Source organism: Aristolochia californica, unplaced genomic scaffold, assembly GCF_029961685.1.
Source record: "Aristolochia californica isolate CCGP_79_NKW_82.1479 unplaced genomic scaffold, dmAriCali1.0.hap1 SCAF_4, whole genome shotgun sequence".
Lineage (NCBI taxonomy): Eukaryota > Viridiplantae > Streptophyta > Magnoliopsida > Piperales > Aristolochiaceae > Aristolochia > Aristolochia californica.
In genome coordinates this window covers 44,994,186-45,007,165 of record NW_027182103.1, presented here as the reverse complement: position 1 = coordinate 45,007,165, position 12,980 = coordinate 44,994,186, and the positions used below count along the sequence as shown (strand labels likewise).

The window sequence follows — 12,980 nt, the reverse complement described above, 5'->3', positions numbered from 1 at the left end:
TCTCGACAACTTGTAATTTCCAAACCCAATCCGACAAAGCCAACATAGCCTTAATGGACAGAAAAATAAGAGCCGCCGGAAGCGTTTTGTGAGATTCCATCATGACTTTCCCCATTCATGTGACTCCCGTCCACGAAAGTCCCAAGTTGGAAACCCAAGTGAGATGAAGGCCTTCCCTTGATCCGTCTCATGAACCATGCCATCCCCACTATGAGCAGCAGTAGTATTTATTGAAAGAGTAAATATTAGTACCTGATCAACACATGTACCTGATTACTGCCTCGAGTTGGACTCATTTATGCTATTAGTTTTCTTGTAAAACATTGCGGGAAGTCGCAGTTGGGTTGCTTGTCTGTGTTCCATATCTACACTCCCCCTTCTTTGCAGCTAACATTATTTTCAAAGAGAACATTTGGTTTTTTTGCATGACCGTTGTCGCAATTCTCACGGTAAGAGGATAGTCCAGAAGATGGTCTTGCAAGCAGCAATGGAACTTCTATTAATCATCCTGGACTTTTCAACTTGTGTATCAAATTGTTCACATGAGAGGTGGTGTTACTGTTTCAGAAAGTCCACATCGTATATATACAGGTATTATATGTTAAATAGTATCCGTTACACAGCTGTAAATTGTAATTCGTAATTAAACTTGAGTGTGTAACATAATATAACATTTCACAAACTATTACATATTACCCACCACTAATTGATAAGCCATCCAGATGGCATGAGCTCTCGGTGGCATGCAAATGATATCCAAAACAAGTCCCATAGTCAGAGCTTCATCATGGACAGAATCTACGCTCATATTTACAATAGTTCCAGATGAACATTACGCAATTTACACCACTGAGTATGCGCGAACCAAAAAGTAATAGAGAGAGCCCTTGGATGTTTCTAAGATGCAGATCGCCAAAAATTCAACCTAAAAAAATCCTTACAAAAAGTAACCGTATTTATCTACAAGGCCTCATTTTGTCTCTTAAGGGTACAACATAAGCTTCCGTAGCAAGATGGACATGTGGATTTCTATAAACATTTTTATAGACATTTTCCGAGTACACAAGTCAGCCACAGTAAGAGCTTCTATGAGAAAGTATCCTCCCGATCTCCCTCTGCATGATCGCCCTCTTCCAAGTTACTGAATTCCAGAAAATGGGTAGGTCGATGATCCTCATGATAGTAGTCTCTTGCTGTCCCAAGCTTTACACCATACCTCATGCTCACGGTGTGCTTCACCCCCATGAAGTTATAGTTCCAAGGACCATTATCTGGAATCTGAACTCAACATATAACGAAAAACACTTTAAATTTTTTCTCAAAAAATTAATGCAACACAAACGTCATGAAATCAGTTAAAAAGGCATGTAAATCACAAGTTAACCCAGGTTTCAGTATGTTACCATGTAAAACCCAAGGAAGCGGTCACTGAGAAGCATCTGAACCTTCTCATAATGGGTTGGAAGATAGCCATGTGGGTTGCTTCCTGTATCTTTATTGATCCGACCCCATTCATAACCGGTTGGGGTGAGCTTATAGGCAGTCAAGGAACAAGAGCCAGGAGTAAAACTGCAAGTAAGAATAATGCACTTCTCACCATCCCATTGCTTGTTATTCTCCAGAATGCGAGCATGTGAGGTAAGATCCTGTAATAAAATAAGAAAATAAAATGAGTTCCATCTTTAGCTACATAACAGCTCAAGAAAAAAGTGAAACAGGAAAGTATATTGATTCAGAAAGCTAAAAGAACAAACCTGAGGTGACAATTGGGGAAGCTCATTTGGTTGTGTATGCATCCAACCCAAAGGCTCAAGGTCGTTCAAGAATTCATGCTCAGGAAGAGCAGCAGGAAGGTGGACCTGCTGATGAGTTCCCCATTGTGGCGGCATGGCTATACACCTAATTTCCTTGACTTGAGGATTGTCAGGGGGACTTACACCATATAGGTAGCCTGCAATTTGAGTCCGAAGGTCTGCTACACAAATGAACTTCTTCAATATGTTCTTGGGCATGATGTACGTATAGCCAGTCTCCTGTTATCAACAAGCAATCGCAGATTATTCTCTCTATATTCCAATCTAAAAAGTTCAGATTGAAGTGAGTGAAAAACCAAAGTGCAATGGAAGGTCAAGTAGTATTTTACCTTAATATCCTCTGAATTCACATAAATATGGTTGACTCGAAGATATAGATTTGTTGCAGATATTGCTCGCACACGCCAATCAGTCTTGGACCCAAAGGCGGCCTGCTCATATGGGCTAGTGGTGGTAACAATGAGCTCATCGCCATGAACATTTGTTGTCCTTGTTGTAACTGCAGTAAGTTGGCTTGCTTCCTTAGCCTGCAGAATAAGATTTATTAGAGAAACTCACAGAAGTTCTGACTAGTAGGATGAAAGGACCTAAAAAAAAAGAATTAGAAAAAAAGCAGATGCAGAGGGTTAAAAAATAACCTGTTTCTCAATTTCTGCAATCTGTTGCCTCTGCTGTGAGGGTGGAGTAATCTCTGCCCCAAGTATGATATCACGGATCTCAGATTGGGTCAGTGCTGAAGTGTTAACATTATTCTTTTTTGCATAATCCGAAAGTATAAGATCCCTTAGAGCAACCTCAACCTGCATCAAAGAAACATTACAACCTTCACAAAAACAGAAGAACACCTAACTAATAAATAGACAATTTGCCTGATAACATACCCTCATCCACTGATCATCGTTGAGTGAAGGCCAGATGTGATGCGGTTCTGTGATGACTGATTTACTAGGCTTTAGTAACATTTTAGCCTTCTCATTGTTCACATGTAGAGCACGTAAGATCAAAATGAGACGAGAGAAGGCAGTGTATGATGAAATACTCTTCAACCAATCATCATAAATATTAAAAAGAACCATCTGTGGTTCGGTGGCCTTCAGAATCAAGTCCCCAAATTTCTCAATTTTCAAGCAAGCCTGGAATGGTAATTGCAGTTCACTTCCCTTGATAACAATGTTAGGAAAATCCAGTAAATGGACCTCCAGAGGATCCAACATTCCTTTACGTGTCACAATGATTTGCTTAGGCTGTTCTTCAACAGGCAATGATCTAACTAGAGCAGCTACTTCTTCAGCTGTTTTCCATTTGGCAAGCTGGCCAAGACGCTTCTGTCCAGCCCACACGCTTGTGTGAATAACCTGTAAGGGAAAAAAGAAAAGGCAAAATGCACGTGTCAATTTCACCCTGGCATGTTATATAAGGAGCTACTAATCAGAAAAAGAAAGGACAAAATACACACTAAACCCTATGACATTGTATAAGGAATCAAGGAGCTATCAAGCTTAAACAATAAAAGACTAGGTCAAACTAAATAAACAAACCTTCAAAAATAGCTGTCCAGTTCGTGGATTAAATATAAAGATGGCACCATTGATGGGTTTTGTTGTGAGATTTCCTTCAAATGTTTTGTGAATTGTGACACGATACACATTTGTGTCATCAACAAACCAGATGATTTGGTTACTGAAGATCTCCCCATAGTTCTGAGACGAAAGGTATGGCTCCGTAGGCTCAGATGAATACAACTGCAGACCCTTTCTGATGCGTTCCCTCAGAACATATAAAGCAGGATTTGACTGTAGACGTGAACAAAATCATTAGTTGATTCAGTGCAAAAGTTTCAGGCTCGTATCAGAGCTTCAAGAAATGAATAGACACAGAAACTATGCATAGCTCTTTTTATAAATGTAGTTTTTCTTTAAAACGCATAAAGAAATTAATAAATGAGGCGACCCCAGCATGCTACAACAGGAAAAAATCATGGAAGAAAAAGAAGGAAACAGCAGAAGCATACTTTCATGATCTTATTCATAGCTTTAGCCAGTAGAGGTTTTGAGCCAGGAAACCAGTTACCGAAGGCAGAATGCAAGTTGTACGCCAAATCTAATCCGATCATAACCCCTGCAAATCATTTATGTAAAGTAAAAACATATCATTTAACCTTAAATATAAACTGGTCAGACATGTATGACATGCAAAATTCAACTACAAAAAAGAAAAAACAACAGCATTGTCACATATGACATACCAGTTGGAGATGGGTAGATAGACATGTTATCAGTTGTATAATCCATGAATTTGGCCCTGGTGTACCGTTCTATATCATGAGAATCATAATCTCCCCAACGGAGCTGCACATCTATCCAATACTTGTTGCTGGCTTTTTGATCAAACACATCATCCTTTGACTCTGCCACTAAACTGGGCTTAGACATCGGCCATCTATGTGCAGCAAAAAGAAGAACATCAGCACAAGAGCTATTCATCTTGTAACTCTTCCTTGGATGTATTGTTTCTTTCTGCACAGTCTCAATTTCTAAAGCATCCAATTCCTGATCCAAAACTTGACAGAGATCCATGACAACACTCTCATGGACTTTCTGCCATAGATGGGCTCTAAAAATCTGAATCAAAGATATTTTCAAGGTTGGAATCTTTCCATGCATAAATATCCCTGTCAGATCCAACTGCACTTGGAAGCCAACATAGACATTGGCACGGTTGATTGTAGGGGACCACCAAAGCGTGAACCTTCGGTTAGGGATCTGGTTGAGACCAGATCTCTGAGCATTTGTCAGCTTCTTGTATTTCATTGACTCTTCAAAACCCGATGCCTTTTCCCAAAAAAGACCCTCCCAAGTCGGAAAGCTGCAAAGAAAAAACCGATAAGTTACTGACATTACAAACTGCCCAAAAAAGAACGAAGATGCCTTTTGCTTTAAGGATACACTTACTATGTTCCTTTAAATAGCGTGTGTTCAAGTATGCCCTCAACCCCCCCAAGTGCCTGGATGACATCAGTCCGGTAATTATTCAAGTTCCAAAGTTTTCCGTCATGTCGTTGATGTGTCCACCAAAACGGGTTCTGCTTCAGAACTTGATATTGCTTGAAATCAGTGCGCACTCGCCACCCCTTATCATATGCCAAAGTATGCCGATCTTTCTGGAAAAGAGTGTTGATTCTTGGTATCCCTCTATCCCAGGAATCCTGAAAAATACACCAAACAAACAATTAATATCTACCCAGACTTCAGTCTCAAAAACATAAAATAAATAAATAAAATCAAAATCAAAATAATAAGAAAAAATATTTGCATGCTTGCTTCATAGACATTTTGATCAATCACAGAAATTCATTCAAGATGACAAACTAGAAAAAAAAAAAAAAAATACACCCAACAGGGCCAGAAAATGTCTACGTAAAGCAAGGATGAAAGAACAAAGTAAAACACTCACCTCTAGATCCTCAAGGGTTAAACGACGATTTTGTGACTGTGCCTCCTGCCTCTTCAATGCATATTCAGCCCAAACACGCTGAGAGTCTATGAACTCACTCTCCCATGGCTGTCAAATACAAATGGCAGTAGTTAATACCAGCTTCGTACAAAAACATTAACAACCAAACCATTTAAACTGAATCTCAATATTACCTGAATGTAGCGATAAAGATTTGGTATTAGTTGATCCTCTTCATGACTCATTCCACTCCTGAAATGTGTGACGCCTACATCGGTTTGTTGACTATACCGCAGATCACTTTGTGGAATCAGTATGTGACCCATGGATAGCATGCCAAGGCCTCCAATTTCCTTTGGGGTATAAAAAATAACAGGCGGGAACCTGGGAAGCAAATCATGATAAGAACCACACCAACAAGACCAGGCAAATTACCATTCCCTAAAGATTCTTGATGACTCATAAACAAGAAAAAGCATTCACCTGCTAGGCATCTTTGAATTCAAACCAATCTTAATACGGGTTTGAATTTTATTTTCACACTTTACAAGCAAATCTAACAGCTCTTGTGTATGTACAGTTGCCTCACGGAAATATGTCATAAGACCTGTCAAAACAAACGAGAATCCAGCTCCATTAGACATCAACATTTTTCATCAAAATATTTCAGTTTATACCAAGGTTTTGTATATACCTATAAGAGCTGTATTCCATTTGTTTACAATCTTTGTAAATGTCGTCGATCCTGATGACATAAGAATTTGCCTCACACGATTTTCAAAAACCTTCATGTGCTCATCATCAACACGCAAGAAAGCAATTGCTGTACGCTCTTTAGTTTGTTCATTCTGCAAGTTCCAAACTCCATCCTTTGTGTTGCTGAAAGCTTCTTGAGTCATTCTTATCTTTGGCAGTATCCGTACTTCGAATCCACACCTATATTATTTCAAAAGCCAACAACTAAACATAGGACTACACACAATGAAGGTTGTCTATATTCCAAATTACATGTCTAGCTGTAACTCAAATCACAGTTTAAAAGCTAACCAAACTGAGGAAGTTGAACAGAGTATAGAGAATGCTAAACGTACATGCTGAAAAGTAAGTTGGGATTGTCCTTGCTGTATACGGAGACAAAACTGTTTTCCCACTCCAAAGTCGTGATACTTCGCGGAAGCCTGTTTTTCATGTCCCAGAAAACACTTCGCCCAAGGTTGACTGGAAAGAAGTTGCAAACAATGTCAGCTACATGTAAAACCGTGAGACGAGTCTAGTTTAATCACAAAAAGGTATAGGAAAGAAGTGGAAAATACCATCATGTTTCATGAGCCTCATCCGTGCATCCCGAGGCCAACACTTCTTATTATTATATCCAACCATATTCTCGTTGTTTGGATCAGGATGTTCAGTTAAATAGCGCTGAATAAGGTCTCGAGCCTCCTCATGAGTGAAACGGAACAGAATGTGCACTCTGTCAATATAACGAGAATATAACCGAATGGGATGCCTTGTTTCAACTTTAGTGTCCCAATAAGTAATAAATTCATTAGGCATCTGTGGTGGGCCAGCAATCTCACTTGCACGAGTCAACCCTAGCAGCAACAGATCCAACACCAACCCATAATATTGCACCACAAATGAAGCAAACTGGAGGCCACGAATTAAACCATATGAGTTTGTGTGGCTCATATCCTTGTAAGACAGCACCACATTGTTTTTTGCGGTGACATAGTCAGCAATGTTGTGATCAAGAACCAGACGAAGTAACCTACAAAATCACATAAGCTAGTTAGGAGAGCTACACCTGAAATGATAATACTGCCATGAAAATTGTGTCAAGATATGAAAGTAAATTACCTGTTAAGCATTGTTAAGTCAATCTTTTCAAAGAATTTTTCAAACTTGGTTTGAAGCATTACAACACACTGTCCATCACTAGTGTCCCAAATGCCCTGTAAATTGTTTATACCTTGACACCATTTATAAACCAACAGAGGCGGTGGCTCTGAATCTGCCGGTTTAATCCAATTGGGAAAGAGATGGCGCTTGTCACCTTCATACCAGAGATACTGATCAAGGTATGCATCTGTGATTTTCTCCAGTGGCTCAATTTCATAAACAGGGATCAGATAACTATAAAGATCCATAAACTCAATACCAACCTGCAAGATAATAGGTCTTATTCACTTCTTCATATAAAATAAAAACAAATAAAAAAAATATTTTAGTGTTTAAAATAAAACAAAAAATTCAACACTTAAATTCTTAACAATTAATGAATCTACCTCCTTAAAAGCGCGCTGTGTGAGCAAATGACGTTTTATTCGTGACAACGCCTCATGTGGATTATCATATGCCTGTTCAATAAGTCCCAACTCCTCCCTTTGTAGTTGGTTCAATCGTACTGCAACACTGTAAGATTCCTTCAGCCTCTCAAGTGCAAGGATAAGAAGTTTGGTATCATGCTTGTACGACAACGGTGGAAATGGAATTGGAGAGAACTTCCTAGACTCCAGCCAATGCACAGTAGTTGTATAAATAGCCACTGCTTCCTCCGGGGTGACATATGGACCATCCTTCAAATAATTGTGTTGTCGTTCCTAAAACAAAAGTATTGAAAAATGAATTAAAGACATAATAATTGATTAGCTAAATAATGATTATTGACAATATCAAAGAAAAAAAAAATCCATACTTGCTCAGCCTTTAACCATAATCGTGTCAATCTTCCAAGATTCTTCCGACAAACTGTTTTATCAACTGTTGCACCTCTTCTTATACGTTCACGGTTGTAATGAGCAACATTTGTCCACCAATCTGCCTTTGACTTCACATACCGAAGAATCATGTTCTCAATGGGGACTGGCAAGCCAGGCACCTGTGGATGTAGATCTAGATATGAGAAAACTGTCAAGCTAGAGCAAGATTCAACAAGATGAATATATAAGAAGCAGAAAAATGACTTCTTTTGATTATTTATGGCACAAAAAAAAAAAAAAAACTCATAAATCTATATCAAGATTTTCAAGCCAATGTTCTAATTTTTAAATTACCTTCCAAGGGATGTTTGCTTTCCAACAGCGCCATGCTTCACTAAGATGCTGCAAAATGGTTCTGGCTTTGTTCTGCTTGATTCCCTCTGTAAAAAGAGAAAAAAGTTGCATTATCAAGTGAACCTAAAAGCAACAATATCACCTTTCCAAAAAAAAATCTTTCTGGGCCCCCAAGTAACTAAAATACACATGTTAATGTCTATAACCCCACCTGGCATTGCATCAAGAACATCATGCATCACAGCAGCTCGGAGCTCCAAATCAAAATGACTTTCTACACGCTGCTTAGTGACCGTCTTCGCAACTCCTTTAGAGTGGCGCCCTTCAAATTGGCGTGCAAGTAAATTTCCCAACCACCTTTCCAGCAATGGCACAATCCCACGAAGGAAAAATAACCACACCCTCCACATTGGAGCCCAAAAGCCACAACCAGGTCCCTTTCCAACAGGCCCAGTATTGAAGCGGTAATAAATCAAATGTTTCAAATCTTTACACATTCTGATCTGTCTCATTAACCTATATTTGTATCTATACATGCCAGTCAACTGACCAACATGAGAGAATGTATACTGGAGCCCATCTGCCAACTGGAAGGCATCAACATTTCCCAAACGGAACTGAATGTTGGCATCCACAACAAGCTTAGTCAACCGCAAAATTTCACGACACAGATGGAAAGCATTACCAAAACGTGATTTCTTGCGTTCCTTTGTGGTGAGGGTTTTTACGGGCTTCAAGTTGAAATTGTAGTCAAGGTGAAGATAGTTCAAATTTTTTCGGTGAATCAATAGATTTAGCATGTTGTACCCCTGCTTACAAACTTGAAGTCCGGCTTCAGCCCAGTCAAGTTCTGTAGTCTGAAAGAACTTAGTAGCCTGAAGCGACCGGAATAAGTGTTTCTTCTTTTGTGCCTTTGGAGGTCGGTGGTGGAGTTCATTGAGAACAAAACACTTTAACAGCTTCTGATAGCTGACACGAACTTTGACTGGATATGATGGAGGACTGCAAGTGAACAGGGTAAATGACATTAAAAAATCAGCAGGAGCAATAAATAATAATATTAGGCAAGGATCAACTGCTACCCTGGCAGAGTGAGTTGAGTAGTATATATAGTAGCCTTGCACAAGGGTATGCATCCTGGCCACAAACCTCCAGGATGATTAGACATACTAGCTACTCAATCAATAGGTAACTTGCTCATGACTAACCAGTGAAGCTGAGTACAAGACCAAAATTGTCACATCCATGACATTTTGGAAACTTACAGTTGAAGCCTAGAGGGTAGTAGGCTAATCAAGAATACCTCGCAGCACTCTAGCATTTTCTAGCATTGCAAGGTAGTAACTTCTAGAATAGTTCCCAATAAAAAGGAAAAATAAAGAAATTGCAAAGAACTTGTAAGTTGTCATACCAGTGTTCCTTGTACCATTCTGATACAAGAGGGATATCTTCTGCCCGTCGCATTCGACCAGACCTCATATTGAAAGGTCGTGGAGCAAATAAGAGTGAAACACCAGCAGCTGTCGTATCAGTATACAGTTGAGTGTTTTGGAGTAATGGGTCTACTTCATCTGGTAGTACAAAATCATCTTCATCCTCATCTTCGTATACTTTCTTCTTGCTAGCAGCCAGTATTGGGTGTATAATAGGATCATAGTAAAATGCAGGTAAATCAGGATCCTCAGTTTTTACATACATGATCATTGGAGTATGATATATTCCAAGTTTTACTTTCCTAGGCCTATTGTTGTAAAGATGAGGAAATGCAATTCGGTACTCTGTCCGCAGAGGGGATCGGATGATAAGTTTATTTATATCATTGAACTCATTCCAGTCCTCGTCGCCCTTCTCCATATCACGATACAAAGGCTCAAACTTAGGCCCTCCTGCAAAGACAACAGAAGTCAGCCTCAAATAATTTTCAGTATGCTTCAGATATTGTTAGACACCATTTTGTTCCTAAGCCAACTGGAACGAAAAAATAAAAATATAAAGAAAAAACTAAGAATGAAAGAGGAGAAAAAATAAAAAAATATTATGGAAAAGACAGACCTGGTATACACATGTTCAATGCTTTTGCAGTGAAGAACGACTCCATATCAAACAAATAAAAATAGTTACGGTCGATCAAATCAGACAATAACTGCCCCGCCAGCCGATGAAGAGTTGCCATTATGGGAAGTGACAGATGCCATTTCCTGTAACTAGGGCCATTGATAAGCTTTGTCTTCACAAGAGGCTTGTGGTCATAGAACCAATTATAAACTGCAGAATCTTCTTCTTCATCTAGTTCTAGGTGTATTGGCTCCAATGGATCCACATCCAGTAGATTATCAGCATAGTCAAGTGGAGGTTCCTCATCATCAAAAGGTGGAAACCGCATGCGTTTAAAGTGACGTCGGTCCCTTTTCTCCCTTCTCATCATTATCCACATGGTTCCCCACTGTTACATTTCATTGAAGCATATAAATAAATAGAAGTAATATTATGATAGATGTCTGACTACTTTTCTTCAAGGAGATAACAATGAAGCTTACCTGAGCTAAATATATAGGCTCCACAACCCAGGGTATTTCATTGACAAATGTAATTGCTCCAGTAATATGATACAAAATTTTCACATCGCGGACCTAAAAGCAGAAGTTCATAAAAAATCCCAAGTAAGAAACAGGAATTTCGCAGGCATGAGAATGGAAAAGTATTATTTTACATGAAAGAAGATAAAAGTAAAAGTTCCCACCTGCTCCCACGGCATAGGCATATTCTCGAGAAGTTTGTATACAGCATGTGGGACGAACTTAAGCGCTCCAAGATACACACGTTTGTCATGTCGATATTTCTTAGATGACATGTCGCCATGATCCCTATCGAAATGAGTGGGAAATAATTAAAAATAAACATTCAAAATGGAAGAAATAAGCTGAAAATTAAGCCAAAAGTAAAAAATCATCCAACTTTTCCTATCATAACTTCGAAATAGCGGTGTATATCAAGCAAAAAAACACTCATTTACAGCTAACAACAGAAGAAGATCCTTAGTTAATTGCCACAGAAGTAAGGAATCCTCGTGTAGGGAAGTTCCCCGATCCACGAATGAACAATTTCCGGACCATCTTCCAACTATCATTCCATCTATTTCCATGAACGTTGAAGGAAAGTGTGCGGATATGAACCGCTAATGAGACTCACCTAATGATCTTCCTGACATGCTCAGGGGGCATGTCCTCCTTCTGCGTCTCAACGAAACCGAACTTGCGTTTGTCTCCATAACGCTTGGAATTAAGCTGCATCCACTTGCGGGCCCTCTCCTCCAGCCGCGCCTCCGCCTCGGCCGGTGAGAGCGGGATGCTATAAGATGGCAGCATCGTCGGAGGCGGTGGAACTGACGGGCCACCGGTACCCGGAGGGGCCATCTGAGAAGAAGAAGAAGAGGGACCGACTCCAGCTCCACCGCTGTTCCACATCTCTGCCCCGCCGTTGTTGTTCCACATCTCCGCTCCGCCGTTGTTGTTCCACATCCTCAGGCCTTCTACTACTACCAATACTCAACTCCAATTAGCAAGAAACAAGTAATTCGACCGAACAAACAGTGAAATTTTGAACCACCTTTCTACACACATCAGGTGAACCGAGTGGTCCGGAGCTTGTCTGATCTTTCTGTTTAACGTTGCCCGGAGGTTGTTAGGGTTTGCAAGGGGGGTTTTTCTCACTCCCAGTGGCCCAACTGGGGGAGTTAGGGGGGAGACGAAGTAAAATAGGCGAGAGTGGCCGAAGATCATTTTATAGAGGTGCTAAGAGCTTGAGTCGGTTTCGGACTGTCGAGAAGCGGTACACGGTAGTCGGTTGTTTCGGAAGTGGGAGGGGGGCCCACGTGGTACCGGTCCGGTTAATCGGGTATATGGAGTACAAATCCGCCACTTCGCTGCCGCCATCCCAGTTCGCAAAATGATTCTAGTGAAAAAAACCACGACAGTTGAGACGGCCACAGTACTACACTTCCTCAAGGTTGGTCGAGTCGCTGTTCAGCCGTGTGGTCCGATCGGTTTTTTCGCAATCCAGACGTATGTCACCCAGCCCAGATTGTGCTATTGCGTCAGACCTAGGTCAGAGATGATTTATGGTAAACGAAACTCCTCTCTAGTTTTGGCAAAGTCAGAACATGAGGGTTGAATATGAAATGTAGGGGAATCCTCTAGTTATGATGAGCTGTTGAAATGTCATACCTTGCACTAGGCAAGATAGCAAGAGGTGATATAACATGATTGTGCTTTCAAATGTTAGAAAAACCTTATTCTTAAATACTAATCCAGAATTTACATCATGTCATAATATTAGGATTCGGGATAAATATTTGGATCCATTCTAAATGATCACCTATTGTAGCAGAATTCTAGGGCAATCGATACGAACGAACGATTGGTTTTGTAATCTTCGTCAACTAAATCCCCTTAGTTCTTCAATGGATATTCGTCTCTCTTCCGGATGGGGAGAAGGGAAATTGTATGTAATTTAGTATTTTGGGGACCATAACCATAATGTGTCTCCTTATATAGGATTCTCATAATTTTCTATGGTATCTATTCAATTGGCCTATATTCCTTAATGGGCTTAACAAAATTAGATCGCTTAATTTCGGCCCATTCTATTAAATAATCAATAT

The 12,980-nt window shown here is 39.9% G+C and overlaps 1 protein-coding gene across 1 annotated transcript; it reads right to left on the bottom strand.

Annotated features, from left to right (window-relative positions):
* Positions 1–892: 892 nt before the first annotated feature.
* On the bottom strand, positions 893–12,054 carry LOC137963852 (pre-mRNA-processing-splicing factor 8A). The gene is made up of 26 exons (XM_068811071.1): positions 11,510–12,054; positions 11,061–11,184; positions 10,858–10,950; positions 10,373–10,763; positions 9,732–10,206; positions 8,532–9,322; positions 8,321–8,406; positions 7,963–8,145; positions 7,553–7,867; positions 7,125–7,429; positions 6,581–7,035; positions 6,359–6,485; positions 5,962–6,203; positions 5,751–5,874; positions 5,462–5,651; positions 5,268–5,375; positions 4,766–5,019; positions 4,060–4,679; positions 3,826–3,932; positions 3,353–3,607; positions 2,696–3,169; positions 2,453–2,614; positions 2,144–2,341; positions 1,755–2,033; positions 1,404–1,646; positions 893–1,278 (listed from the first exon to the last, which is right to left on the bottom strand). Exons 1-26 carry the CDS (start codon positions 11,836–11,838, stop codon positions 1,087–1,089), a joined length of 7,122 nt encoding a protein of 2,373 aa, XP_068667172.1. The 5' UTR covers positions 11,839–12,054; the 3' UTR covers positions 893–1,086.
* Between the last annotated feature and the right edge of the window lie 926 nt (positions 12,055–12,980).